This window comes from Galeopterus variegatus, unplaced genomic scaffold, assembly GCF_000696425.1.
Source record: "Galeopterus variegatus unplaced genomic scaffold, G_variegatus-3.0.2 Scaffold6755, whole genome shotgun sequence".
NCBI lineage: Eukaryota > Metazoa > Chordata > Mammalia > Dermoptera > Cynocephalidae > Galeopterus > Galeopterus variegatus.
The window spans coordinates 90386-105451 of NW_007732866.1; the positions used below are offsets into that span (position 1 = coordinate 90386).

A 15066-nucleotide genomic window follows, 5' to 3' on the forward strand; every position below is an offset into this window, starting at 1 on the left:
TAATGCTGGGGAGGGGCTCAGAGAGGCTGGGGGTGGAATTTGGCCCTTGCAAGCCGGAAGGGATCCCCAAAGAATAAAAAGCTCAGTATAAGGGCAAAGGGAGGCACTGTCTACACACACTCCCCCACCCCCCCCACACACACCCACCGCCCCAATGGCTGGGTCCCCTCTTCCTCTCCAGACTCCACTCTAGACATGAGGAGAGGGGTGGAGGGAGGGATTAAAGGTAGCTGAGTCGCACGCAGCTGGGGGGCTGACTCCTCCTCCCATCTTCCTGACAGGCATGATACACAGAAGCTGAAAGAGGCCTCAGAGGGCTAGTCTGGCCCCTCCTAAACTCTGGGATCATGCCATCTGAGAGCCCCCGTCTCAGCCCTTGGAGGTGGGGGGGAAGGTGGGACCAAAGGCAAAGGCCACCCGCTGCTTCTCTTCCATCTGTCCCCTAGGGTGCACCAGAGATGGCCCTGCTACCTGCTGATGTGATGGTAACTCGACTCTCCCACTCCATCCACCTGTACAGCAAGCCTGGCCTCCCAGGGTCCCTCAGGCCCCGCCCACTGCTCCTGTTCCTGCCCTGGCTGGGGGCAAGGCTGGCTGCCCAGGCCAAGTACCTACAGATCTACCTGGCCTGTGGCCTTGACGTGCTGGTCGTGGAGAGTGCACTGAGTCACTTCCTGTGCCCCCACCAGGGCCTGGTGCGAGCTGCCCAGGTCCTGGCGTTGCTGCGGGGACCAGGGACACTAGCTGATCGCCCGCTGTTGGTGCACGCTCTCTCCCTGGGTGGCTACACCTTTGCACAGATGCTGCTGCTCATGAGCAGGGACTTGGGGCACCACAGCAGCGTGACTCGGCGCCTGCGGGGCCACATCTTCGACAGCCTGGTGGTGGGCAGCCTGGACCGCATGGTGTTGGGTGAGTGAGGTGCCTGGGACACAAACACCTGCCTGAACAGCAGGTGGACACGCAGTCCTGCTGACCACAGCATCTCTGATCTGTGTCTGTCCCAAATATGGCTCTGGGCTGCCTCTGAATATCTACCTGATGCGGCCTTCCAACCCAGAGCATCTGTCCCTTTGTCCCACCTGGACCTCCCCCACCGTGGCTGAAGTTGCAACCCAGAGTGAGCATGTTGTCAGGATCCAGACTTACCATTTATTCCCAGCCCCTATTCATCTGGGCAAGGAGAGGCCAAATAGGACAGAAATAAGGCTAATTTACTGAGTACCCACAACCTCCCATGTTCTCTTGTGATCCTTACAATGAGGCCATGAGACATGTATGTGTCGTCTGAAATTCTTAGGACACATGCTTTGGAAAGAGTCTCTTTGAAATCATGTAAGTGGATGCTCAGATTTCCGCTAAAGCAGTGATTCTCAAACTTTAGCATGTATCAGAATGTGGGGCCTAAGTAACAATTTGGAGACCCAAAGCCCATCCTGCTCTAGCAAGCCTGGGCCTCTGTGTTCATTACTAGCTCTCCAGATGATTCTGATACATGCTGGGATTTGAGGACCACTGCGCTAACACGTCCTCTGGAAGGGCCCAACTCATGCTAACACACCGCAACTAATGGGGAGGTCAGCTCCATTGACCAATTAGGTCTGGTTCAAAAGGAAAATTCTCCCTTTGAATCAACCACTCACTCTTGACTCAGTGACTTGGCATTTATCTAAAACCCCTCAGATCTCTTCCCTCTCAATTGCTGGTCAAGCTGCTTCCTGCACAGTTTTGTAAACCAATGTGCGAGTCACACCGTGAAACAGGGACTCACTTGCTCCATCCTCCCTTCCCTTCTACCACCGCTGGAATCCGGGCATCTTCCCTCCTCCCCGCTGGGTCACTGGAGTCCTAGGTGCTCACCTAGGCCACAGACTTCAGGGCACAAGGCCTCCAGGGACTTTCAATGACCCATTTACTTTGCAACAACCCTTGGAGCAGCGGTCGAACCAGCTCTGAGCCCACCCAACAGTCCTGCCTTCCAGCTCTTTCCTTCTCGTCCCTGAGATGCCATAAAGCTGGAAAATGCTGCAGTGAAAGGCTGGCCTCAGACACACTGTCCTCAGATACGAGGTCCCTGAGCAAGTGGATATCTCTGTCAGAAGGGGACTGGCTGGTTACCTCAGTTGGTTAGAGCGCAGCCTTGGAACACCAAGGTCAATGGTTCAGATCCCCTTACCAGCTAGCCACACACACACAAAAAAAGCAGGGGTGGTGGATATTCACCCTCTGTCTTTCCTGCCACCAGAGCATTCCTAAGCCATCTTCCTTGCATCTGCCCATTGCAGCCTTGGAACACCAAGGTCAATGGTTCAGATCCCCTTACCAGCTAGCCACACACACACACAAAAAAAGCAGGGGTGGTGGATCTTCACCCTCTGTCTTTCCTGCCACCAGAGCATTCCTAAGCCATCTTCCTTGCATCTGCCCATTTGAGTGGTGTCTATACCTCAGTGAGACAGCTTTGTGCCCACTATCAAACCACAGCAGAGGCAGAGAAAGGCAATGTCAATGTCCCAAGTTCCCTCAACTCTAGTGGATATTCAGCAGCCCACGTGGCAGTGCTGTTCCCACCAGCAGGGGGTCTGAGGCCGGGAGGCAGGTTCTGAGGCCAGGAGGCAGGTCCTGAGCCACATACGAATGGTAGGAGCTGACATGCTCTGCCTTGTACCCACAGGTGTGTCCCAGCTGATGAGGCCACAGGTCCTGGGCCCGGTGGTCAGGGCCATGACTATGCTGTACTTCCACCTGTGCCCGGGCTCCACTGTTGGGCAGTATGAGGCTGCAGTGAATGTTTTCTGGCAGCCACCTGTGAGGACCCCGACGCTGGTCTTCTACAGTCACGATGATCCTCTCTGCGATACTGCCCTGCTTCAGGAGCTGCTGGCCAGCTGGCAGCAGGCGGGTATGCTGGTGTGGGCACAGGCCTGGGAGACCTCCTGCCATGCGGCCCACCTGCACCAGCACCCCCTGGAATATCGTGACACCCTCACCACCTTCCTGGAGAGGCTGGGCCTGGCGTCCCCCTTGGCCCGGCTCTGATGGGGCTCCAGGCTCCAGCTCAACACCAGGATGGGGGCCAGCCTCCCAGTGGACAAGGGACAGGAACAGAGATAGGACGTCGGAGGTGTTGAGACCTGCTTGATTTATTCAGATTAGTTAACATACAATGAAGCAACTGACCCAAAGTGTGCAAAGTTAAAGCCTTCAACTGCAGCTGAGAGGAGAGGGCAGGAGCAGTACACCTGGGGCTGCTGATGAGTCAAGAAGGATGGGCAGGTGGCCATGATCAGGGCGACCTCTTCCCCAGGGCCAGGAATGGGGGAGTGGCCTGAGGAGCAGGGCCCAAGGGCAGCCTAGGGCGAGTGGAAGGGGGCAGAGACCTCCCCCCGGCCTAGGTCAGAGGTCCAGAAGTGCCAAATGGCTGAGGGGGCAGCAGCCCGGAAAGGGGCCAGAGGCAGAGCCAGGAGAGCACCATTTCCTGGGGTGGGGGGGAGGGAGGGAGGGAGGTGCCCTACAGGAGAAGCCAGGAGGGGCCACCTGCCCCAGGGGTGGGAGCCAGGCCGGAGCAGGCTGCAGCGAGAAAGACCTGAGGCAGGCGCAGGGCCTGAGAGCCTGTGCTGGCTGGGCTCAGGGGGCTGAAGGAGGGAGGATAGGGGGAGCTCCCAGGCAGCCTGGCCTAGGGAGCAGTCCTGACTCTGCAGGGGATGCCCAGGAAAGAGGCCACAGACCTCTCAGGACCTCCCCTCTTCTCTCCCTGGGAAGGAGCTGGGGAACCCATAGTGCAAATCTGTGACCGCTCAGCTATGGAGGGTGGCTGTGCCCAAAGGGGGACCCTGGGATGCTCCCCCTCCACCACCTCGGCCTCCACCGCTATCCTCAGTACAGCCGCTTCTCGTAACTGTGGGGACAAGCAAGAGGGAGAACTAGAGTGGGCGTGTGCACCATGCTGCCTTCCCCAAATCCCCATGCCCAGGGTCCCCAGATACGGAAGAGGGCAGGGAGCTGCAGAAGCCCTGCTTCTCAGCCATGGGGGCGGCGGAGGGCAGCGAGCTGGCCCAGAGCTCTGTCCTCCCCAGACCAGGGCTCTCTGAAGCGTCCAGAGAGAGCCATGCTCCCTTGAGTCACTGCCACATCTGCGTGGACTGTACTCAGTGCCTGGGGTGGAGAGACAGCTCAGGCAGGCATGGCCCATCCTCACAGAGCAAGCTCCAAACAGAAGCTGAACCTCTGCTGCTCATGTCTCCACCCCACCCCTGCATGCCCAGCAACCTAGGCCCCTTATGGTCACTCGGTCCAGTCTAAGATGTAGCAGCCTCAGGCCTGTTGTCATGGGCATCTCTCTGCACCCCAGAAGAGGATTTCTGTTCAGCTGGATGAGGGGCCACTGCTGGATTCCACCATCATGGTGCCAGAGGACCCAATCCCAGGGTCTGTGTCCCATGATCACACCCCAGTGCCACCCCCACCCCAATGCCCACCCCCAGCCCAGACCCCACCCAGACTGCCCCTGCTCTACTCTATGCTTGGCCCGGGCAGCGCAGTTACTTACACGGCAGAAAGGTATAGCTATGGGAGGGTGGGGCAGAAAGAGACACAGGTTAGATGCCCGCCTATGCCTGGGGAGATGGGCCCTCTTGGCCGGATGGGGCCGCATGCCTGCAACTACTGCTGCTAACTAGCACTGCCCCCACCCACGGTTGCCCCAGCGCCGCCCTGCCATCTGTCTCTGCCCTGCTCCCCACCAGAGGGTTCATACCCCCATCTTCTGTCTGCCTGGTGCCGCCACCACTGAGAGCCCAGCACTGCCATCCACTGGCCACCTGCCACCAGCCACCAAGCTTCCTGAGCAAGCAAGGGCTGGGGAGCCCGGGTGGGATTGGTGGCCACACCCCCATACCCTGCTTGGGGAGAGGCTAAAGGACAGGGTTCAAGAGTGGGCTGGGCCCTGGAGCAGAGGGTAATGGGGTCACCCTGCAGCAGCACCCATCCCTTGTCCAGATGGTCCACAGGGTCCCTGAAACCTCAGCTTGGCCTCTGACCCCTGCCCCACCTGCCTGACCCAGTGCCAGGCAGTGAGGGTGCAGGGGCTGCCACACTTACGAGTGCAGGCCATGGACACCACCCTCGATCTGGGCCGACATAGTCCGCTTCTCAAACTTGAGCTCTCCTGAGTACATCATGGACCTGGCAGGAGGGTGAGCAGGGCAGGTCAGGGCACCAAGGTGAGCAGAGAGCAAGGGAGGAAGGAGGGAGCCTCCCAGGTGCCCCACCTGCCGCCCACCCGCTGCCCTTCTAGTCACAGCACTCACCGCAGGACTGACAGGCTACGGGCCCCGATGTCCTGGCAGCCATGCTGGATGCCTGCTATGAGGTAGGGCACAAACTTCTGAATGGAGCCTTTGTCCTGGATGGAGCCTGAGACACCCTGCGCGATCTTCACCTTATCCCCCTCGCTGTGTGGAGGTTGGTGACTGAGTCCAGCAGCCGCAGGCTCAGGACCCCGCCCCACCTCCCAAGGTCACAAGCAGAGGGGATACCACCTAGAAGGGTCCTCAAGGCAGCCACTCGCTGGGCCACAGCATAAACAAGCACAGACTGAGGCAGGTGGCCCAGGCTGGTCCTTTGTCTGCTGCTAATGCCCTGTGCCTTGGTTTCCAGAACTACAAGATGGGAATAGGGTGCTGTCTGGGGAAGTTGGTGGCATGTGCGGAGGGTGGGGTCTGATCTGCCAAGGGCTGGGCCCCAGGGCAGGACACCTGAAGTATCGTTTCTGGCTGCTGCTGCTCTTCTCCATGGCATCCAATGAGCCCATGCCCCGGTACTTCTTGAGCCTCACTCCATCTGAGAAGAAGTATTCGCCGGGGGCCTCCGTGGTGGCGGCCAGCAGGGAGCCCATCATCACTGCGGTAGCCAAGGAGTCAGTGCCCCCAGTCCCACAGCCTTCCTGCTGCTCCCACCTGGCTCCCAGTCCCCCACCTGTCCCTCCCCTCACCTGTGGAGGCCCCAAGGGCCAGGGCCTTCACCACATGCCCCACGGTCTGGATGCCACCATCAGCAATGACTGGCACACCAAAGCGCCGGGCATACTCAGCCACCTTGTACACAGCAGTGCCCTGGGGCCGCCCGCAGGCCATCACTGGGGGAGGGTGGGGTACACAGACAGAGGGGAGTCAACAGCAACACAGGGGCAGGCACAGGGCCAGGGCAGGCACAGGGCCAGGGCAGCCCTTTCTCCTTGTGCCATACTCCACTCTGGGGAAAAGGGACAGGGTGCACGGCATGAGACAGGTGCCAGCAAATAACATTAGGGTGAAAGTCACTCCAGTGGCCTGGGCTACACCACCCCTAACAGCACTACAGAGCCCTTTCTCCTTGTGCCATACTCCACTCTGGGGAAAAGGGACAGGGTGCAGGGCATGAGACAGGTGCCAGCACATAACATTAGGGTGAAAGTCACTCCAGTGGCCTGGGCTACACCACCCCTAACAGCACTACAGGGGACTCAGATGGGGGGATCGGTACTGGTCTTCAGCGTACAGCACCCCCAGACAGGTGGTCCCCAGCCTCACCGGGGACTCAGATGGGGGGATCGGTACTGGTCTTCAGCGTACAGCACCCCCAGACAGGTGGTCCCCAGCCTCACCTGCTCTTGATATACAAGTTCCCCTTCCAGGCTTTCATTTGCAAAAACTGTCACTAGGGTTAGATACTTGTGGACTTCTTTGGGATGCTGGTTTGCATTTCTTTAAGTGGTAGGTTTTATGTGGGAATTTTAAGGAACCAGCACTTATCTAGGGATGGGTACAAGGCTGGATAAACTAGAGGTGAGGCCTTTCATTCGTTTTGTCCCCACTATACCCCAAGGCTTAGAACAGTGCCTGACACACAGTAGGTGCTCAATTAATATTTGTTAAATAAGTGAGAAAGGGTCCACGTTCCAGCGTGGTGACCACCTAAGGTGAAAGGTAGAAATTTAAAAAGCAGAGGCTCTGAAGACCAACAAAGGGAGATGTTTCAAGCAGGGAAGGCCAAGTGGGTGACACAGTGTTTTGGAAAACTGACCCTTACAAGAAGGGCCAGACACATCCCCTCAGGCCAAGCCAGGACCCGCCTCCTTCAGGCAGCCACCCCACAAGTCAGACACCAGCCTCCAGGGAGCACCCCCTCAGCCACATGGGGGACACATATCAAGGTCTCCCTTTCCCCCTCCACATTCAAAACCCACCCTGCAAAGACTTTGTGATTGACTGGAACCCACCCACCTGCTCTCACCACCTACTATCACCATGTGGGTACTTAATATCCTTATACATTCAAGGACATGCTATTTCCATGTCTTAGGCATTTACCTTGTCACAAACCTCATTCAAACCCTGAGCTGGCTTCCAGTGAAAAAGCAGTCATGCCAGCCTCAGGCCTCCAGTCTGGGCCCCCTTGCGCAGAATCTGAGAAGCAGGCTGTTGCACACCCAAAACTCACAGCACCTCCATCTGCTTACGCCTGCTGCCCTAGGTCAGTGCCTAGGTCTGCTCTGAGCCACCACCCCAGGAAGGGTCTGGCAGAGCGAGCCCTCACCACGCATCGGTGGGACAAGAGCGAGGCCAGAGCCTGTGGTCAGCCAGCAGGGGTCCTAATGAATACTCACCCACTCTCCCCTCCACACCTACCTTCTTGGGTGATGCAGATGGAGCCACAGCCCATGCCCACGCGTAGCCCGTCCACACCAGCATCAATCAGGTTCTTGGCCTGGGCTGCTGTCACCACTGGGGGCAGGGGCATGCAGAGGAGCGATGTGAGGATGGGATGTCCCCTCCCTGCCTATAGGCTTCCTAGGACCCCTGTAGAGCAGCCCCCCTCACAGAGACCAAAGCCCCCTGCCCCTCATGCCAGGAGCGATGCCATCACTGGGGATGCCAAAGGACAGAGAAGGGCTACACAGTGAGGGGCAAGAGCAGGGGGTGATGGGGAGCCCACACTCACCATTCCCCCCAATCACCTGGAGGTGGGGGTACTTCTGCTTCATGTAGTGCACCATGGCGATCTGATACACTGAGTTCCCTTGGGACGAGTCCTATGGGAAGGGGGACAGAAAGGCTTAGGCTTAGACAGCTGAGGATCCTCACAGGGGGAGAGAGATCTTGTGGGGGGATGAACCCCTGAAATCATATAGAAAATGTTAGGAGAATGCTCTTTTGTTTTTCTGGAAAATCACTTGACAACTCTCAGCTGATTCTCAAAGGGTTCTGCTTTCCCCCCAAAAGTTAAACACCACTAATGCACAGTCTTGGCGTAGACAAAGCCCTTTCATGCCCATTGATCCTCACAGCAAGGAGATATTGCCTGGGGTCGTTTCCTCTTCCCACCAACTCACTCAGCAAATGAAATTACTTGGCCTCTTTGAGCTTCAGTTTCTTCATCTGACAACTGAGCACGGCAACTGTACCTCGGGGGGCTGTTGTGAAGATTAAATGAGCTCATGTACAGAAAGGTCTTAGTTCAGGGCCTGACAAGTGGGAGGTTCTCAGTGAACGTGAGCTATAATTATTGGAGTCAATGTATGAGCAAGGAAGGCCCTCAGAGGTGCCCACGGTATGTTCTGGGCTCTCGAGAGAGTGTAGCGACCCTCCTAACTCTGACACCACGGAGCATTCAGAAGCAGAGAGGAAGAGCAGGAGGGAGGGTCACAGGCATAACGAGGGGCAACCTCAGGCCTCACAAGCCTCTACTCTGCTGAAGCTCCCACCATCCTTGCCACCACCCAGACGGTGCCCTTACCAGGACTATGACATCAGCGCCTGCCTGGGTGAGCAGGTCCAGGCGGTATTTGTCATCCTCGCGGGTGCCCACGGCTGCCCCGCACAGCAGCTGCTTGTGGGAATCCTTGGATGCCAGAGGGTAGTCTCGGTTCTTCTTCAGGTCGGTACGGGCAATGATGGCCACTAGCTCATCGCGGTCATTGACAATAGGCAGCTTCCCTGATGGAGGATGCAGAGGTGAGATGAAGACATAGGCTTTGGGATGGGGGTGCAGCGGTGTTTACTGGAAGACTGAAGATGGAAATGGACTGTGCCAGAGATTCCACCAAAGTACCCAAACCAGCCACTAGATGACAGCACCGACCCAGGAAGTGCCTAGGGACCTGGACCTCTTCCCAAGGAACAGGAAGGAAAGAAACCTCCCAGCCAAGTAGGTTCCTGGGGCTCTTCCTGCCCTGCAGCCAGGCCAGGCTGGGATGGGCAGCCTCTAAGCACTGGTAGCCTTTCACTGGCTGGGCCACAGACCACAGTGACTGAAACCTCCTAGCCAGGGCACAAAGGTGAGGCTGCACTGTAGGAGGTACATGTGCCCTGCCTGGTACCAACCCCGAAGAACTCTCCAGTATGGACGAAGGGAGCATTTCCCCGTGTAGCCCATAGGAACCTAATGAATATTATGTAACCAGCTCCAATGTCAAATATACTTAACTGCAGGACTTCTCAGAGCCTTTATAAGACTACTTTTCAATTCTTTACATAAGATGAAGGATATAGAAAGCAGCATTTCTCAGATTCATAAGACTATAGAGCCCTTTTTCATGATGAACTAATTTTAGGAAACATACTGTGAAGATGCTGAACTAGGGACAGGTTTCCCTAAGCCAGGAAAAAATGTCAGGAATTGTGCTCCAGCCTGCCTGGGTTATTCAAACCTTCCCAAAGGCCCAGTGTGGTTGCGGGGACAACCTGCAAGGCTGTGAAGGAATGGGGACCCAGGGTACAGGGAGTCAGGCTGGGGTCAAGTTTTCTGTTTGCTCCTGGTACCTTTCTTGCTGCGCTGCAGGATCTCATTTGCCTCTTTCAACGTGACGCCTGATGGAGCCACCACTAGCTCAATCCGTGGCGTCATCACCTGTGGGGCCAGGAACATTTGCCTGCAGGTTGGCAGGTGAGAGAGAAGGAGCCAGGCCTCCCTCTGGTCCCTGGTCACAGGCACCAGCCTAAGGCCCCAGAAGATGGGGTCCTCTGCACCCCAGACCCGCATTCCCTGCCCTGCAGGCACCTCACTGAGGAGGGTAGTGTGGTCCTTCTCAGCGAGGAAGTCGATGTCTCGGGAGGTGACGATGCCCACCAGCTTGCTGCCCATGGTGCCTGTTTCAGTGATCGGGATGCCGGAGAAGCCATGCCGAAGCTTGGCCTCCAACACGTCACCCACAGTGTGTGCGGGACTCAGCACTACGGGGTCTGTGATGAAGCCCTGTTCAAACTTCTGTGGGCAGAGAGGGAAGAGGCTGTAAGAAAGACAGGGATGGTGGCCAGCCTGGCCACAGGGGCAGAGGGGGCCCTGGCTATGCCTCAGAGAAGCCAGGACCCTCATGGGGTGAGGGACTACTGTGAGGAAGGGCAGCCAGGACTCCCCAGAGATCAGCCAGGGAACACGGCAGCCTGCAGGGCTGGCACAGGAGGTGGAAGGTTCTGTGAAGTGGGGGCTGCCAGGTGACATCTTTCTGGGGACAGGACTGGTACTTGCCTTGACCTTCCGCACCTCGTTGGCCTGGAACTCTGGGGTGCAATTGTGGTGAATGAAACCAATACCTCCCATCAGCTGGGGTGAAAGGGAAATGTGGTCAGAGCCAGGGCCCAACCCTCCTCAGCCCTGCCCCTCAGCACACAGCCCACCCTCTTCAGTCCCGTCTTTGCTGTGGTCCCCACTCGGGTGCACGACTTACAGCCATCGCGATGGCCATGTCAGCTTCTGTCACGGTGTCCATGGGAGAGGAGATCAATGGCGTCTTCAGTGTGATCTTCCGAGTCAGGGCTGAAGTGAGGTCCTTAGGGTGGAGGCACAGTCTAGATGAAGAGTTCTATCATTCACCGGACAAACATGCAGCAAGCTCCTACACAATCCGGCACCAGGACCGGCCTGGGATCTGACAGTGAATGAGGCGGATGAAGTCCCTGCTAGCTTAGCGGAGCTCACATTCTATTTTTTTTTTTTTTATAAGATGACCGGTAAGGGGATCTTAACCCTTGACTTGGTGTTGTCAGCACCACGCTCACCCGATGAGCTAACCGGCCATCCCTATATGGGATCCGAACCCGGGGCCTTGGTGCTATCAGCACCACACTCTCCCGAGTGAGCCACGGGCCGGTCCTCACATTCTATTTTGAAAAAAAAATGTCAGACTCGAGACCCAGGGACAAGATGATTTCAGTCAGGAAGAAGGCTACAAGGAAAAATAATGAGGCCAAGTGACCACTGGAAGCACACGGTGGTCGGGGAAAGCCGCTTTCTCGAAAGGTGACAAGTGGGAGCCAAGCAAGTAAAAGTCTGGGGCACTGTCATTCCAGACTGAAGGAGCTGTGCATGTAAACCCTGCCTCTGATCCTAACTCTTCCCAAGGTGCATTTAAGGGTAAAAAAGAAGGCTAGGGAGCTAAAGGGGAGAGGCAGGAGGCAGACAGGGGGTGGGGAGGAAGCATGTATAGCCTTGAAGACCACCGAGAGGAGCTCAGCGTCTACTCTGAGAGGAGAAGCCATGGAGGGTCTTAGGCAGAGGAGAGACACAATCTCATTTATGGTTTAAAGAGGTCATTGCAGCTCCAATGTGGAGAATGGATTCCAGGTGAGAAGGGCTGAGGCAGAAGGAGGCACGGGAAGTATCTATCAGCCATCCAGGTTAGTAGGTGAGTAAAGGTCTGGAGCTCAAGAGAGACGTCAGGATTGCAAACATACACTCAGGAGTCGCCTGCCTATGAGTGGTATGTAAGGCTCAATCACAGACCCATTCAGGTCACAGCTGTGGATCCTAGCCCCCAAAACACTCAGACATAGACTCTGATACATAATTTTTGAGATTCACAAGCCCCTGAAGTCCACCCACAGCCCCTGTTTCAAAATCCTAGCCCTGTGGTCTAGGAAACGCCATCTTCTCCTCTCCCATCGTGCCACAGGAGAAGAGCTATAACCTTCCTGACGGATGCCACAGGACAGGGAAACCCTCAATGACCAGGCAGGGGTCTTTCCCATCCCTCTCTTCCTAGCAGCCAGCCCAGGGTCTGGCACAAACCTGGGTGCTCAGTAAACTTTGTTAAACTGAACAGCTGAACCAAAAAGCCTGCCTTGGTTGCTGATATAAGGAAAATATCCAGAATAGCCCAAATTTTTCCCTAAAAATCTGTCTGGGTCTGTTCTGGCTACACACAGGCTGGACACGAGCTTCCGCAACACATAAGTGATCTAGGCACACTCAGGCCCTCTGGTCTTTCATGAGAATCAGACCAGAATAAATAGCAATAATAACAGCAACAGAAAACAAACGATTTTTGTTTTAAATATGTATGAATTCATCATAGAATCATGGAAGTTTCTCTTGAAATGACTTATACCATCATTACTACCCCCTTGACTTCTTTGAGTTCATCATAAATAAATTGTTCATTGATTTGGCTCCTTGTTGAATCCCTACTGGAGAACAAGGTACTGTGTTTCCCAGTATTTGTCCAAAATCTAACTCCTTCAAAGCCTCCTGCCAGTTCTTAACACACTGTGATCAGTGAACAAGTCTGTCCACCAGATTCAAAGTCTCCATAATTTTACTGGCTTCTATCACATCCTGGCTCAGCATCTCAGGACAAATCCAATCCTTACCATCTATATAAAAAGGCAGCCACACCCAAGCCCACCCCTCCCAGGGCCTTTTCTGAACCTCCACACAGGCTCTGGCAGTGACAGAAGCCCGCTGGCTGTGTGCCGGGCCCCCACTCAGGATACCCCTCAGTCCCACGGTGGCTCCCTCTGCCCCACCAGGCATAACACTTTGCGTGGCACTAGTTTCTCTAGCAACAATAAAGCCACCGCATTCCCAAGTCTCCCTACACCCTGCCCTTGAGCAAGAAGTCAGCCTCTTCCACCTCATATGTAACCCCCTCCCCCTTGTCAAAGGACGAGGTACTCACCACCTCATCAGCTATGAAGTCAATGAATCCTGGGAGGATCAGGAAGTCACTGTGAAGACAGAACAGTGAGTGTGACTGGTGGGGAGGGGTGCCTGAAAGGGGCACGGCTTGCCATGCCAGGGGAAGCAGCAGAGGGGTGGGGGAAAGGCCAGAGGGGCAGAGGCTGGAGCCCTCTGATCCTTGCTGCCCCATCAAGGCTGGCCCCCCCGCAGCCCCCATTACTGTCTTGCCGACTCTAGCCCACAAAGCTAAAGCCAAAGATAGCAGAAGGTCTGTGGACCTGAGGCACCACCAAGGCAGTTGGCTGAAAATATCCATTGCCTTCAGGACTCAGAGTTTGTCAAGGGACACAGAAGTTCCCATGTCACCACACACAGCAGATACTGTGCCTGCCCTTGAAAACTTCTCAATCTTGATAGGGGGAGACAGTAAGTAAATACAGGAGTGAGCCTCAGAACAAGTTTGTAATGCAACATAGCACAAACACGACCCATTTGATAGGGGGAGACAGTAAATACAGGAGTGAGCCTCAGAACAAGTTTGTAATGCAACATAGCACAAACACGACCCAGCGCAGGACAGGTTGCACATCCCAGTGTCTGGGCTGCTGAGTCACATAAGGTTCAGAACAGCATGGGGGGACCCCAGGGAGCTAAGCACAAAGCATGTTCTGACAGAGCAGGCACTCAGGACTGGAGCAACCACCAAACATGGCCAGGATGGGAAAAGGGAGGAAGCAGGCCTCCTAGTTAGGACTATGACATGGGACCCCAGACAAAGCGTGGCAGCTGCCAACACTGGGGTGACCATGGTCACAGCAAACCCCAGGAGAGTCCAGGCCTGCAAGGGTATGTCTAGGTGCAGGGCCATAGCCCAGGGGCCCTGAAATCACAGCAGGCCTTTACAAACACATCCAAAAGCAAACGCCCCACACTCTGGGAACACTATGAACCCAGCTAAGCAAAGCAGCAGGCACCCTTGGTGCAGGAAGGAAAAGCCACAGGGTGGATGAGAGTAGGGTCATTAGTCTGCCCCAAGGCCTAGAGTAACTCCTAGAAGTTGCCTTAAGGAGTTTCCCTAGGAGACTTCAGTAAGAAATATATCAAAGATATACTTTCCCATCACCAAAGATCACCAAAGGAACAGAATTTAAGCTGCCCCCACCCCTTGGCAGCAGTACTTCTGTACAGCAAGGAGGCCCCTGTGAGTCCAGAGAACAAATGCTGGAGGCTGGGCCTCTTGGCATTTCCCAGATATTACATTCACCCCTTAGCTGTGGGCAGGCAAGAGGAGGCACTCCTCAGGAGTGACTGGGTATCCTTGTGTTTAGGGAAACTGCTGGCCAAGCAGGCATGCTTACACGCCAAACAGGGGTGGTAGGAGACAGGGCAGGGATGCTCTTGACTGGTCAGCATCCCTACTCTGCTCCAGTCCCGGGTTCTGATGCTCCTTCCTGGCAGGGATACAGTCCCGCAGCCCAGAGCAGAGCTAGTGCCAGGCTAGGACTGGCCGAGGGCCCACAGAAAAGGCAGACTAAGCCAGAGGCAGACGAATAGGTCTCCGTTCTCCTCCAAAATCACATGTGGGGTGGGCTTGGGGGTGGAAGTCACAGAAAACTCATATCCCCGGGGGTCAACAGTACCGACCTGTGGACGGGCAGGGGGCAAAAGTGGAAGGAGGAGAGAACTGGACGGTGGAAACAAGGAGACATCCCAGCTGCCCAGGTGGGCCTCCTTTGGGGGCACACGCAAGCAGCTGCCTCGGCTGGCCTCCAGGGTCCCTCTGCCCTCGTGGTGAGGCTGGGAGGAGAGGGATGCTGGACCAAGGTCTGTTTAAAGTGTCCCCGTCTCATGTTCCCACACGCCCCAGTCCCCTGCACGCAGCCTAAGATACTCAAGAGGAGGAAGGGGACAGGCCCGACCCGGATCTGGCCAGAACCCAGACAAGGCACCGAGGCCGCAATATCGCTGTGCCACGTCCATCTGCTCCAGGCGCGGGCCTCCTTCCTTCCCTTGCCCAGCCCTCCCCACCCCCCGCGCCCCAGTCACTTGCTTTGGGCCAGGGAACGTGGGCGTCAGAGAGGGGGGAGCCGTGCACGTGCAGGGCCGGGGGGGTCGCGGCGCGCTCATGCG

General features: G+C 56.2%; 1 protein-coding gene across 1 annotated transcript in view; it reads right to left on the reverse strand.

Annotated features, from left to right (window-relative positions):
• Positions 1–3121: 3121 nt before the first annotated feature.
• IMPDH1 (IMP (inosine 5'-monophosphate) dehydrogenase 1) overlaps positions 3122–15066 on the reverse strand; it is a 26151-nt gene continuing 14206 nt past the window's right edge. Inside the window, exons 3-15 of the mRNA XM_008591205.1 lie at positions 12935–12983; positions 10706–10807; positions 10507–10581; positions 10039–10245; positions 9801–9888; positions 8776–8975; positions 7981–8071; positions 7668–7763; positions 5993–6136; positions 5757–5901; positions 5310–5453; positions 5101–5184; positions 3122–3898 (exon numbers count right to left, since the gene is read on the reverse strand). Coding sequence (XP_008589427.1) covers positions 3877–3898; positions 5101–5184; positions 5310–5453; positions 5757–5901; positions 5993–6136; positions 7668–7763; positions 7981–8071; positions 8776–8975; positions 9801–9888; positions 10039–10245; positions 10507–10581; positions 10706–10807; positions 12935–12983 — 1447 coding nt within the window. The 3' untranslated portion in view covers positions 3122–3876. The remainder of the gene's footprint in view (positions 3899–5100; positions 5185–5309; positions 5454–5756; positions 5902–5992; positions 6137–7667; positions 7764–7980; positions 8072–8775; positions 8976–9800; positions 9889–10038; positions 10246–10506; positions 10582–10705; positions 10808–12934; positions 12984–15066) is intronic.